The sequence below is a fragment of the Pseudochaenichthys georgianus genome, chromosome 3 (assembly GCF_902827115.2).
Source record: "Pseudochaenichthys georgianus chromosome 3, fPseGeo1.2, whole genome shotgun sequence".
NCBI lineage: Eukaryota > Metazoa > Chordata > Actinopteri > Perciformes > Channichthyidae > Pseudochaenichthys > Pseudochaenichthys georgianus.
In genome coordinates this window covers 12,302,854-12,317,406 of record NC_047505.1, presented here as the reverse complement: position 1 = coordinate 12,317,406, position 14,553 = coordinate 12,302,854, and the positions used below count along the sequence as shown (strand labels likewise).

Below are 14,553 nucleotides of genomic sequence, written 5' to 3'. Positions count from 1 at the left end.
AGGTCAAATCCCCCTAGTTGGGAACCATCAAATTAAGCCAGTAAAAAATATCACTGATAATGTCTTCAATATAATATTCTAATACCTTTTTAAAGTACAGTTGCTAATTTTAATATGACTTTTGTTCAGATTGATTCAGCGTTCCCTTTTCTGCAGGTTAGAGACCCCAGTGAATAAATGTGTAGGAAAATGATACACTAGATTTTCAAAAAAATATACATACATATACACTACAGTACGGAGCCCTGGAGGGTTCACAGAGAGAAAAATAAATAAAACGTGCGCACACTTTAGTAACTCGTGCGCACGCTTTAGTAACTCGTGCGCACGAGTTACTAAAGCGTGCGCACGAGTTACTAAAGCGTGGCCTCGTTTTGTGTGTGTGTGGGCATTTGTTTATGATAGTATCGTTCGTTCCGGTGCACTCCGGCAGGACTATAGCACATAGAGATTAAGATTAAACGAATTTCTTTCACTTGGGAATACACATATAAATATGGAGAACCAGATTTGTGTAAATTACTGTTCGTGGTAATTTGAAAACAAATGCCGGGGGTGTCGGACACACACAAACACACCGAACACGCACACACAGAGCGGAGCTGAGCACACACACACACAGGGGCGGACCTAGCACATTTGGTGCCCTAGGCGAGCTTCACCACTGCGCCACCCCCCCCCCCAAAACAATCAAAACATCTTAACAGTTATACAGTAAAGTACTGCACCTTTATTTATTACAAGCAAGAACAAGAGCTAAGAATAAATGTAAAGTTCACACTAAAGAATTAAAACAAACAACTTAGCTAACAAACAATAATAATAATAATAACAAACAATAAAAGAATGTGCACATTTGCTTTCAAAGAAAATTAAGAAGAAATGTCAAATAATCAATATATAATATGCTAAATAAATAACAAATTAAGAACTATTTACATTCCACTCCCTATCATCACACAAGGTTAGCCTACATATTAGCTCCTACTGGTTTCCATTTACAGTGCAATCCTTCTGGCCTTCCTCGCTGCAAAGTCATCAATCACATCATCATATGAAATCTGACCACCAACCTCATGGTTAATACTGATTACAGCCAGACCACTGAGGCGTTCTTGAGCCATGGTTGACCTCAGGTATGTTTTCAAGAGTTTTAATTTGGAAAAACTCCTCTCGGCTGAAGCTGCTGTTACTGGTAGCGTTGCACTGATCCGCAGAGCAATACACAAGTTGGGATATATTTCGGTGAGCTGCTTTGTGTGTATGAATTTCAACAACTCAAGAGTTGTCATGCTCTTTGATGGCAAGTCAGGTAAATGTTCCAACTCCTGAGCCAGCTCCTTCCCATCCAAATCAGATTGCCCTCCATGGCTTAAGGTGTGTGCAAGTGCCTCTGCTTGCTTCATCAGCTCTTGGTGTGGCAGGTCTGGGACGTTGTACAGAATGCCAAACTTGTCTTGCACATGTTTAAGAGTGGTAAACCTCTCCTTTTGTGCTGACACTGCAGCATCCACCACCACGTTAAAGAAGGTTACCTCCAGATTTTGCAAGGCATCCCTCAATGGCTCATCAGGAGACTCATATGAGAAGTGCCTCTTTGTTGACTTCAGCCGCTTTTGCACAAGGACTGCGTCCACATTCATGTCTTCACACATGTCCTTGGCTGATGTTTGTGCAGCCACAAAGCCTGTGGCTCTGTAGGATTCGAGAGCTTTTTCAGTCTTTTTCAGTAGACTTACTGCTACATCCACTTGCATTGTTTGGGACTGCAGGAGTTTGCTCACCTGCTGAATTTGACTTAGCATGTCATACCAGACCACTGTGCACAGTGCAAAGCGGAATGACCCGACTTCTTCTGCCAGAGACTGGGCTTCAATCCTGATGATTGGGTCTTTGGCCTGGTTTCTCACCTCAAGCAGTGCCTCTCTCACAGCTGCGGCTTCATATCGCAGAGGCTCCACAGCTTTCACTCTGCTCTCCCATCTGGTTTCTGACCACATTTTGAGTGAAAGGTTGACATGTTTCTTGAGGATGGCCCATCTCTGTGTAGAGGCAGAAAACAGGCAGTATAGCTTCTGCACAATGCCAAAAAATGATATGGCATCTTTGGAGCTTTTGGCAGCATCAGCAACGACCAAATTGAGTGTATGTGCCCCACAAGGCACAAATAAAGCTCTTGGGTTCAACTGCAGTAGCCTGGCCTGTACTCCCTTGTTCTTCCCTTTCATATTTGCGCCGTTGTCATATGACTGTCCTCTGCAGTCATCAAAGGCAATCTGCAACTCCTCCAGCCTCTTCAAAATCAGGGCGGACAAACTTTCACCAGTGGACTCCTCTGCTACTAGGAATCCCATGAAGTGCTCTTTAATCTGGGGGTCTTCTTCCAGTGTCACAATTCTGATGACTACTGACAGCTGTTCAGTGTGGCTAACATCCGGGGTGCAATCTAAAATGAGGGAAAAGTACTTGCATTTCTTTATTTCTTGCACTATTGTTGATAGAATCTTTCCACTGATGCATTCAATCAACTCATTCTGAATGGTTTTGCCCAAGTAGCTGTGGTGGGATGTTTGACTTTTAATCTTGTGGATGTGGTCTTTCATCACTGGGTCAAACTGCGCTAAAAGCTCAACCTCTTTCAAAAAGTTTCCATTTGAAGGAGAGTGGAGTATTTCTGTCTTTCCTCTCAATGCCATATTTCGCCCTGCCAGAGACTGTACAATAGCAACCAGTCGTGTCAGCACTGCTCTCCACTGACTCTTCTCTGCCTCAAGGAGGGCCTGCTCTTGTTTGTCTATTGTTGTACCTTGTTTTAATCGAACTGCCAATTCTTTCCATGACGCCAAATTGTTCAGGTGTTCCGGACTATTTTCATGGCTGGTCAAAGCAGCACTTGCATTTTTCCAATCCGACAGTCCTGCATTTGTTAAATGAATTTGTTTTGGAGAGAAAAGTTGACAAAAAAGACTGTTCTTCTTTTTTGAATATGTCACCCAACTTCTTTTGATCCTTTCTCCATTTACTAAGGTCCTGCTGAAGTACTGGTGGTGGCAACTTCTCCCATCATCTCTCCTTGGGAAAATGAAATCAGGTGTTATCTGATATGGTCCTCTGCGAACAAACTCTGTTCTCATTGTGTCTGTGAGATGTGAAGGGCAATCAGCAGGATCGGTTGGTAGTGGATCGTCTGTCTTTGCTGCATCTGAAGCACATTTTCTCACCTCATATCCACAATATCTTCACACACACACACACACACACACACACACACACACACACACACACACACACACACACACACACACACACACACACACACACACACACACACACACACACACACACACACACACACACACACACACACACACACACACACACACACACACACACCTGAGAAGAGTGTATGGGTGGAATCTGTGGTGCAATCAGGATGAGATGCAGCAGGCTGTTCTGACGTTCCTTGCAGTGGTTCTGGGCCTATACATATATAGAGAACACACAAGAGCAAATATATTGGCTGGATTAGAAATGGCACGACAGTCATTTTTACATTCAATTATTTATCATCACATCAGGACCATCTATTGACGTATTGTACTCACCAGAACAAACAGGCACAGTGGTCAGTGGCAGGGTGGAATCAGTGGTCATCTCATCAGGATGAGCAGCTTGCTGTTCTGACGTTCCTTCATGTGGTTCTAGGTCTATAAATATAGAAAGAACACACAAGAGCAAATATATTGACTGGATTTCACATTAAATTATTTATCATCAGGAACATCTATTGACACATTGCACTCACCTGAGGAAGCCGGCACAGCTGAGGTGCATGGCTGTTCCTTGTCAACTGATTCAACAGGTGGTTCCAGATATTTTAAAAGTGAATCTAAAATGATACCACATTTGTATTATCAACATTGAATAATTTCCATTTGTTAAATGTAGCTATTATTTAGTTAATAAGCATTTGGACAGCCTGACAGGTCTGATTCAACTAATCAAGAGCTATGCCTATCTTATTAGAACAGTTGAATCAGGTGTGTTAGTTCTGGGTTGGAACGAAAACATTCAACAGGACTGGAGTTGAGAACCCCTGAGCTAGTTAGCTAACGTTAGCGCACATTATGACATGGTTTGACTCGGATAGTCAATGTGCTTTCTGAGGTAAACTTAACGTTAGCTAACGTTACCAACTAACTAACATTCCACCACACTGGCTAGCTCGCTACACCAAAACTAACATTGTTATTATTACTAATATTTCTATTTCATGACACAACGAAAATAGCCTTATGACAGTTTTGACTGAATGGCAATAACAAACGCTGGCTAGCTAACGTTGGCTTGGCTAACTAGCAAGATTACATGATCCATTTGCTAATGTTGACAATACAATCAAAATTGCATACCTTTCACCTTGGCACGTTTCTCTTCTTCTTCTTTTCTTCTTTTTTTATACTGCGCCCCGGATGGCTTTTGCCTCTTCATAGTTCTCTAACATTAGTCTTTCTTTCCTCAATGCTCAATTTTATAAACACTTGACCGATACCCATCAATGCACAGCGCTCTAGCATGTTCTGACTGTGAACACCTAAAGCAGAGGCTCTTAGACCGACCGTTTTAGATTTTTGGCTCATTTCCCCCTATGTTAGAATTGTTTTTGTATGTAAGAATAATGGTTGCAGATATAGAGGGGGGCGCAAAAACTACGCCAAGCAAAAAAAAAAAATATATATATATATATTTATTTGTATATTTATGTGTGTGCAATTTTTGGCGCCCCCCCTCTGGGTGGTGCTCTAGGCAACCGCCTGTATCGCCTGTAGGAAGCTCCGCCCCTGCACACACACACACACACAGCATGCGCCCCGGTGACAGGACATATCCTTCATAAAACGAGGGGGAATACTCTGGTAGTTCGATGTGTGTAGAGGTGTGTGTGGTTAAACGTAGCAGCCTCGATCTCTATCCAGCGGTTCTAATGAAGGGCAACGCAGTGAAGTAAACAGTAAAAGGCACCGCTCTTTGCAGCTGGTGCTGCTCTTCTCAGATTCTGCTGAATTACACGTTACTGCCTCCCTGTACGACGAAGCCAGTTCAACAGACCCTGGATATGTTTGATTTACCCGGCTTAACTAACCCTAACAAACGCGATGTCGCTAAGCGGTCCTACGAAGCTGGTTAACTCAGCAAATCAACCAGGGTTTCTCTGCCCGGTTGAGAGTGCGTTCACGTGAAAGTGACGGGGTTACCAACATTTGACCAATCACAAACATGGAGACGCGTGCTGACAGCGCAGCGTCATACTTCATGAATGAATAGTGTAAATAGCAAATCCTGCTTCGTAGTACAGGCCACTGGTGCCACAGAGATTTCATAAAGTGAAGGATGTTTTCCTTCTATAAAACAGCTGTGGGCAGCAGCAGATTCTGTGAGTCATGGACAAGACTCCCTCAATTTAAATAAAACGAGGCCATGCTTTAGTAACTCGTGCGCACGCTTTAGTAACTCGTGCGCACGCTTTAGTAACTCGTGCGCACGAGTTACTAAAGCGTGCGCACGAGTTACTAAAGCGTGCGCACGAGTTACTAAAGCGTGGCCACATTTTATTTATTTTTCTCTCAAAGAACCCTCCAGGGCTCCGTACTACAGTGACATCTGGCGTCGTTTTTGTAAGACATTTTCCGCATAAAAAAAGACCACCCACGTCACGTGTGACGTCACATGGGGGAGAGCGGCCGGTCTAACGTATTAATAAACATGGATCACAATGCTAGTTTTGACACAGAAGAGGTTGAAAATGTATATTCGAATGCATATGACAGACCAAAACCTATAATGATGAGCCTGCTAGGTGGCCAAGAGACCAGGAGCAGCCAAGGATTAGAAGAAATAGAGCTGTGGTGTGAGGAGAACCAGTGGAGAACAGGGCAGCTGTCTTGGTGAGTGACCGGTGGTAGGTCCCATAGGCGCTATTATTGTCTTTATTACTGGAGCTTATATGAAAGAGTTACACTGCTTCACACTAGAAATGAAAGGTTGGGGATTTGATGAAGTTCAGCAGACCTCAAGACAATTTGCCACCAAGGGCAGAGCGATGACCCCAGAAGAAGAACTGGGATGAAGCTAAGCTAACCCAGCTAGTAGCTAAAGCTATTCCTCTACCTATCCTGCTCCTGGTTGTTTACCGCTCGTGGGAAAGTGAGATTAACGTAACGTAATTAACGTGGCTAAATTGGATTGTCATTGCGAGTAGATAACAAAATGTAGCTACGGAATGTAATTAGAAATACAAAAAGCAGTAAGTAAAGTACATATTTATGCTGGTAGTATGAGTAATTCAAACAGTAGTCAGTAAATACGGTATATGGACAACAGGTACAGAAGACAGAAAAAGTATACAATTGATTTTGCAAGTGTAAGCACAGTTAGTCAGAATTAACAGCTGCAGATCTGATACTGTATGTATGAATATGGCATATAAACTATAGCCAGACAGGTTCTTTATAGACCTATAGATGATTATAATATGCATTTCTATAGGAGATTGTATACACGCTATTCAAAAATATGCTCTTAAATTGATTATTGAACAACAAAGCATTAATATTTTATTTATTGCCCATTTTCAAACTTGAAATAATATAAATCCCACACCCCACTAATGCCATTGTTTTTGGTGAAGTTGTTTTGGTTGCTGAATCCAAAGCGTAACATGATTTAATTCATGGTGTGTGAACATAATCTTTCATTCTTGTCCAAAGGATGGCATTTTACATTTTCACGATCACAAAAGCAACCGTACCCCATGAAACTGTGTTTCACACAATTGCATGAGCCTGAGCTGTAAGGAAACCCCTGTAAGTGTCTGAATGAGAAATTGTTTTTGGCTGAGGGTCTTCTCATCCCCTTTAGCTCTTCCTCAATACTTCAGCCTACGTTTTCTTCAACCAAACAATATTCTCCAGTGTTAGCCTCGCTACCTCTGGCTGCTCACATTGAATGTCAAGCCCTGCCCAAAGACCCCCCCCCCCCCCCTACCAGCTACCAACACCTGAGCCCCACCTCCCCTGCAGCCACTCCCTGGTCATTGCTCCACTTCCAGCTCCTGCATTGACCTTCTAACTCCAGCTAGGACAGCAGAAGTAGCTGCTTTTTTTAGAATAGATCTGAACATTCATCTCTTTGAAAAATACTTCATGTTCTTCATAACCCCGGCCTGAATCATTTCATCCTCCCCTCCTCGCCTATAAAAATCCTCTCTTCGTTCCTCCTCATCTGTTATAGCTCTACTAAAATCTTTCCTGGCAATTTACCGTCTTATTTCCAGGAATTGAGGAATAGTAAAAATGCTTTGCCCTTAATTTTTCCTTCTAAGATGATTCTCTGTCGTTTCAAATAAAATGGAAAGATAAATTAAAAAATGTAAACAAATGAAGTAATTGTTTCTGCATCTACAACATTTAGGAATAATTACAGATTGTGTATTTTGTTGCAATATGTCTTTTTATCTAAATACACTGGACATAGTCATTTCAGGGGTGACAAACAAGACACAAAATACATTTGTCAATGCCATTTCCTTTTTGGCCTCTACAGCAGTAAACTGTCAGTAATAGAATCCCCCATCTTGTTTGTGGATCCAAATATGGTGGGGTTATTCATATTTTGCCTACACAGATCAGCTTTGACAACTGCAGTAACACAACTCTGACAGACGGCAGGAACCTCTTCCCCGTTATCTGAAGCGCCTCTGGACAGAAAGCACGGACTGGCAGTCCTTTTAATACAGACTGATACAAATATCAAACTCTACAGAACATTATGTTTCTGTGTGATATGAAAAAAAAATCTGTATATTCCAGGTAAAGTACTGACCACATAATATTTTCCAAGCAGAGAAGTGAAGTGTCGCCATAAACGACAGGAACATTTACAAAAGGGATTTTGAAGAACCAGGAGTAGTGCATAAAAAGGTAACAATTAACGATACATTTTCCAAAACAAAAAAGACAAAAATTCCACTTAAGAATTTATATAGAACGGTAATTCACTTGAGTAAAATTTCAGTGATTGGCATTTTACCTTCTCAGTCGCACCTTAAAGTGGCCCTATTACGCTCATTTTCAGGTTTCATATTTATATGTAGTACATCTACTGTGACACGTCTCCATGCTTTAATGTTCAAAAAGGTCTTTATTTTTCACATACTGCCTGTGCTGCAGCACCTCTTTTCACCCTCTGTCTGAAACCAGAGCCCAGTCCAGCTCTGTTGTGATTGGTCAACCACTTAGAGATGTCCCGCCCTCTAGCTTATCACATACAATGTGTTGGAGCACAGTCCAATAGAAAAGCGAGTGTTACATAGTGATGTCAGTATGATGTAATTGTGTTTGTTTTTTAGATGTATAAACTAAATTGTTGAAATAGTAGAATACATTTAAAAAAACAAAGGAGTCCTATGGAGTCGTTTCATGCCAGGGTGTTGGAGAAACTTCCTCTGGAGGGAACTTTGGGATTTTAGCCTTTGCAGACCATTAACATGCACACAAACCTATACAACACACTACAGGAAAGGGAAACCCCCCCAAAAGCATAATAGGGCGCCTTTAATGGAAAGTACCAACTGCCCAGGTAGTATAGGGGCAGCTAAACAGAAAAATGAACATCCCATTATGCTAAGTTACTGCTGACGTCTTAAGGTATATATAATATACGGCTATTACTACATACATATCAGAATACAAAATATCATTAAATGGGATCAACTGCGTATCGTCTTCCTACATGTTAACAGTGCCCAGACCCTACTCGTTAAGGACACACCTGTTTGCACTTTCCTTGATAGAGCTGCAGCTGCTAATCTACATTCCAGGAAGAACAAAACAAAGACAAACTCAGTGAACAATTTCGTGTCATTTATAGAATTATTTTGATAATGTATTAAATAAACAAAAACATATATCTTTTTTAAATCAATTCATAATCAAGGAGATGCAAAAACGCTGTTAATGTGAAGAAAAGGGCCTATTGAAAAGGAAACCAGTTTCTACATTTAGTAATAGGTTTTTATTCCCAAATATATTAGCAAAACAGAGCTCTGAATTATTAAATATAATAGCCATACTCAATACAAAATGTTGTTTTCGGTCTTTTTGGGATTATAATTGTTGTTAAATACACCATTTAAATTATATACAGGACTTATTTTTTACAATTGTTCTCATATACTTTGCAAATTAAGGTCAGTTTACTCTTCATGGTTAGTAGCACTCGGCCTCTTTAACAGTTTGTGTACTGTTTTGTGGCCGTGACGGAGCTTTCCAAAGTCTGAATAAATAACCCTGATGATGTCCTCAGGCCTGGGCATGGAGAATACCAATTTATAAATCCTGGGTTACACAGTGGGGGTGTACAGTTTGAGGGATGTGGGCATTTACCAGGCAGGGAGAGTTTAATGAAACATGCCATTGAGTTGCATTATGGGACATGAAGAATATAGTGTTGTTTCTTTCCAGCTTGACCCATATTATGGATTAAAGTCAGAATATCTCAGCACTGCACAATAGATTTTGGGTATTCTTCTGTAAATGAAGGGTTAGAATAAAGAAGTTTCTTCTGAGAGAGCTAAATACTAATATGTATTTTTCTGGAGGCTGATGGATTTGTGTTTAACTGAAATATCTAGAATTAAGGCAACGGATTTAGGCTGTAGAGGGGTTGCCTTCATTTGTTTTTATTAACTGCAACACATCACTATGAAGTCTAAAATGTGCTTTGTATTAATCATTTTTTGTAAGTATTGATGATTTTACAGTACTTATTTTTTCTGACTACGTAATCCAACATTTTATTTAAAATAAATGGTATTAATATTATTGTTTTGTGTATACCATTACCATTATTACTTTTATTGATATTAAATATATAGTTAGTATTTATTATAGTTATGTAATTACGGAAGAGGATTAGGGCCACATGATTTATTTTTTGGGAGGATTTGAAAAAAAAACGTTTTTCTGACTTTTTTCTCAGAATTATTTTTCTCCCAAATAAAATTGTTTTTTTGTTCTGAGAAAAAAGTAATTAATGTGGCCGTAATCCTCTTCCGTATGTAATACATGGTTGTTATTATTATTATATCATATCTTTTTTAATTATCATCTTTATTAGTTCTGATTTTATCACAGGGTCATGAGCCTGCACTGTGTTATTGGTGTCTTTACTGCTGCAGAAAGTTCTCTCTCAGCAGTAAATGTAAGTAAAAATGTATAAAAACATTAAGTCCTGATTTATTTGGTGCGATTTGATGATCATTTCTGAAGTTTTTTACAATCTTCAGGCAAATCTGTTGTGCGTCCAATGGTCAATAACTCCATATAATTCCACCATGGCAGAGTTGACAATAATAAATCAGCGACTCTTGACAAATTATTTATTCCCATCTCAGCATGCATTAAATTCACGGTAACTGTTGGACAGAAGGAATAATTCAATTCTCTCTGCACAGAGAGCTCTTTAGTCATGAGTATACGGCCTCGGAATGGCAATGCGCCGCCTACGTTATTATACCTATCAAGCACACTAATGATGTACCTCAGGGGCACAGGTACAGCCGAGTAATTTATGGGAGCTGGCAGAAATCTACAGGTTAATGCCCTCCATCACATGTCCACAGAGAAATAAACTGTGCGACACACCGTGTGCACATGTCACTTTGCACTGCTCTCTAAACAAAACTGAATCAGGCCATTTTGTTTGATTGCCCCTTCCGTTATCTTTCTTTTTTGAATACCACATGCCACTTGATGGGGGCAGCGTGTTCCTGTCGCTTCTTTCTTGGTGTGAGATGGAAGATCCGTTGTTTGGAGGTGTGGAAGCTATCACAATAACCTCACCCCCCCACTTCTTCCTCGTTATTTCTTCTCGCCGCCGTACGGTTGAATGGACAAAATCCCAAGACAGATTGATACATCGTGCTACCAGAGTGACGTGAAGAGCCCCCCTCCCCTCCCTTATTCTGTCACCACCATTACACTCCTTCCTCCTCCGCACCTTCCTCCCAATGAGCTGCCGAGGTGACAGGTCATAAATCCCTTCAGACATGGGCGTTTCAGAGGGTGGCTGAGAAAGGGAGGGTTATGAGGGTGGTGGTGGTGGCGGTGGCGGTGGCAGTGAAGTGGGGGGGCTGCAACACAAACCTGAAGGAGATTTCTCCTCATGCATAGAAAGCTGTTTCCCCCTCACCGACAATGTCTCTCCCGGGGATGCTACTGCCAACACGCTGCATGCAAAGCAGTCTCTCCCTCACTCTCAATCTCTTCCCCTCTCTGTGCAAATGGTGGTACGGGTTGGGGGAACTTTGTGGCGCGGGATAAAAGGCAGGGGAGCTGCGTCTCACGAAATTCGCCACCCTCCCTATCATCCAGATGATCCTGAATGCCAATTACCCTCCCCAGCTCTGCAGGGAGTGGCCTGTCACTCAGGATTCGGCTGCTGTATGTGTCGGGCATTGAGTGTCCAAGACTCCACCGCTGGAGGAGTCCAAATCTACAATAAAGTACTGGTAGATGCTGGAAGAATCCATAACACACATGGAAACACGAACATGCAGCTGCAAAGCCTGACATCAGCAGCACGAGGGAGAATTTGGCAGATTGCAGTGTATAGAAAGCCTAAAAATCAATAAAACTAGAACACAAAGTATCTAGTATTTTATAAATATTGGACTATTACAAAATGGTGGTTTGGGACAACCAAGTATGTGCACTCAAGGCCCTTTCCATTAGTGAAAAACAATGTGTGGCCTTCGAGTCCGCCCCAAAACCTCCCTTCCACTCATGTGAATTGGGCCAGTAGTTTAACTGTGATCCTTCTGATAGACAGACAAACAAACAGACCGATAAAGGGCAGAGAGACAAAGCAAGTTTTCCTGTAAGGTTTTCTTGGAAATGTATTTTACTTTAAATATGTTTCAGAGCTGCTCTAAGGGGTCTCCAACCTATTAAAATGGTTGCTTCTATCAATTCAGAAATGGCGATAATATGTGAAATTATGTTTTCTTAGCAAGAGGCCAAATAAATAAATGGAGCTTCAGACTTTTGCTATTATTACCAACACTATTACCAAAAGCCACTTGGTATGTCAGCAGCATGGGCGGATCTACGGGGGGGCAAGGGGGGGCAGCTTCCCCCCACTGTAGAGCCTTGCCCCCCCAGCTGCCCCCCTAACTTTTGTTTCCCTAAAACTGTACTAAAACAAACCTACACTATTTCCACAAGCGTCTCAAGCAACAAAACAAGCATTACATTAGTTAAAATTGAATCATTTTAAATATCATTTTAGGCCCGTTAAAAACGCAGCTACGGCCCTGCATTAAACTGCGGAGCGGCGTTCACACAGACCGCGGCTCACACCGCTGCAGAGAGGGAGCGAGTTGTCCCAGCACCTATGGATCAGCTTCCCCTGGGAGCATTTCCCTTTCCACTAGTTTTGTTTCTACTAAGGACGAGAGCTTGAAACTAAATATTAATAAAACACTGCCGTTTGAATCGATAGCGTTTAACAGACGGGCGCTGTTTGGGGTGTTACGGCCCGTCCACACAGCGGCGTGCGTTGACGCTTCTCCATTCACTTTGAATGGGGTGACGTCACTTTTAGCCGAAATGCATCATGGGAAGCGACGTGGAGCGTAGCTGGCGTGGCTCGTTGCAAAAGTTGAGCAATGTTCAACTTTTGACGCCTCTGCGAGGCGTCAGCCAATCGACTCATATGCCAGTACAAGCTCTAGCCCAGGGGTGGCCAACCCGCGGCTCTCGAGCCGCATGCGGCTCTTTGCCTAGTTTCATGCGGCTCTTCAGTTCATATCGAATTGTGTGAGTTTGGGGGAGAGACACTGACTCCTGACAAGTGTTGCACGGTGTACCGATACTTGAAAGGTACCGCGATACCCTGCCGTTAAAAACGTTACGATTCCTCCGTTTCATTAGTATCGGTACTTTAAGAATGACGGGGAAAAGTACTCCGGTGAGAAAGCGCCGTTTTAATAAGAGCCGTGTGTGTTGTTCAGCGCTCTGCTTCCACTCCCTGCACTGCAGCCGTGCCTGCAGTCCCACCCCTCTCAAGCACGCTCAAGTGCCTCCCCTCTCTCGTGCACGCGCTAGCTGCCAGAGCATGTGAGAAAACGAGAAGCATGGCTGCAAGTGGGAGTGCAACTGCCGCTGCGCCTCGGCTTGTTGACAAAAAAGACGCCAGAAGCTACATTTGGATGTATTTCAGCTATATCTCTGACAGTGAGGGCAAGCCTACGGACACCACGAGGCCTGTCTGTAAGACATGTATTAATTTTATTTAATACGAATTCTTGTCATTTATTTTATTTATTGTTCTCATTGTTTAAAAGTTTGTGTTATGGTTATGGTTCTGGTGTGAAATAAAGCACAATAATTACATTTAAGACTGTTTCCCTTTTTTTAAGAAAAGTATCGAAAAAGAATCGGAATCGCAATTCTTGACTTGGTATCGAAACCAAAATGTTGGTATCGTGACAACACTAGCTACTCCTGACAGTTAAACCTGATATTTAGTAGGTCTGTTAAGTACTGAATGCTGATAATTCTGACGTAATTTGGCCGGTCAAAGTTGTTTGGGCTTGGATAAAATCGCTCCGTTACTTTTGTCCCGTGTTACTTTCGTCCCGGCTCTCCCTACGTGTATGTGTGGTGTCAGGTGTCAGTATGAGAGGATAGCCGCGTTCACACTGCGGTACTTTTCCCACAAAGGTTCATGCGAACTTAGTTCATGCGAACTCTTTAGTTCGCATGGACTAAGTACAGATCGCGTTCACACCAGAAAAAGTCCCTGGGGGTGGATTAGGCAAATGAAGCCGCTGACGTCACTTCTTCTTCTTCTGCTTTGGGTTTACTGGCAGGCCGCCAACCACTTCACGGCGTATACTGCCGCCCAAAGTCCCCGGCCGGAAGTCCCCGGAGTTGGGGACTGGCTTCAGTAGAAGCTGCTGGGAGTCCCAGCAGCTTCTACTGAAGCCTTCCGAGTAAATCGCCAGAACGCCGACACCTCCTCATCTCCACCGCTCCCATGTTTTATTTTGTGTTGCTATAAGTTAGTATCTCTGCGTTTCTGCGCTGGGCTAATGCTAATGCTAATGCGAGGATAATAAAATGGCGGCTTCACAAAACTTTTTGGGAGTTTTACGGGGCGTGGTTTGCAATCCGCCCAGCCAATCAGAAATATAGCTCTTTTCTCAAAAAAGAGCCGCTCGAAAGTCCCTGCTCTCTAGCAGGGACTTTCGAGGGGATTAAAAGGTTCGCATTAACTACTTTTAGTACCGGCTCTTTTTGGTGTGAACGCGATCATGAACTAAGTTCGCATGAACCTTTGTGGGAAAAGTACCACAGTGTGAACGCGGCTGATGACAGCGTGTCTAATTGTTGTGGCCCAAGAGCCAATCACAATAGCCGCGTTCACACCGCAGGACTTTCCCTGGTACTTTAGTTCTTTAGTTCCGTTAGTACCAATAATCACACCGCC

The 14,553-nt window shown here is 42.4% G+C and overlaps 1 protein-coding gene and 1 long non-coding RNA gene across 2 annotated transcripts; both read right to left on the bottom strand.

Annotated features, from left to right (window-relative positions):
• Positions 1-998: 998 nt before the first annotated feature.
• Positions 999-2,696, bottom strand: LOC139433546 (zinc finger MYM-type protein 1-like). Its single transcript, XM_071202594.1, has one exon. It carries the CDS (start codon positions 2,694-2,696, stop codon positions 999-1,001), a length of 1,698 nt encoding a protein of 565 aa, XP_071058695.1.
• A 305-nt stretch (positions 2,697-3,001) lies between these two features.
• On the bottom strand, positions 3,002-3,692 carry LOC117461873 (uncharacterized). Its single transcript, XR_004553763.2, has 3 exons — positions 3,606-3,692; positions 3,394-3,480; positions 3,002-3,202 (listed from the first exon to the last, which is right to left on the bottom strand). It is a non-coding gene; the product is annotated as an uncharacterized lncRNA (long non-coding RNA).
• Between the last annotated feature and the right edge of the window lie 10,861 nt (positions 3,693-14,553).

Coding starts and splice junctions, on each gene's coding strand:
- LOC139433546 (XM_071202594.1), bottom strand. CDS start 2,696: ATGGCATTGAGAGGAAAGACAGAAATACTCCACTCTCCTTCAAATGGA.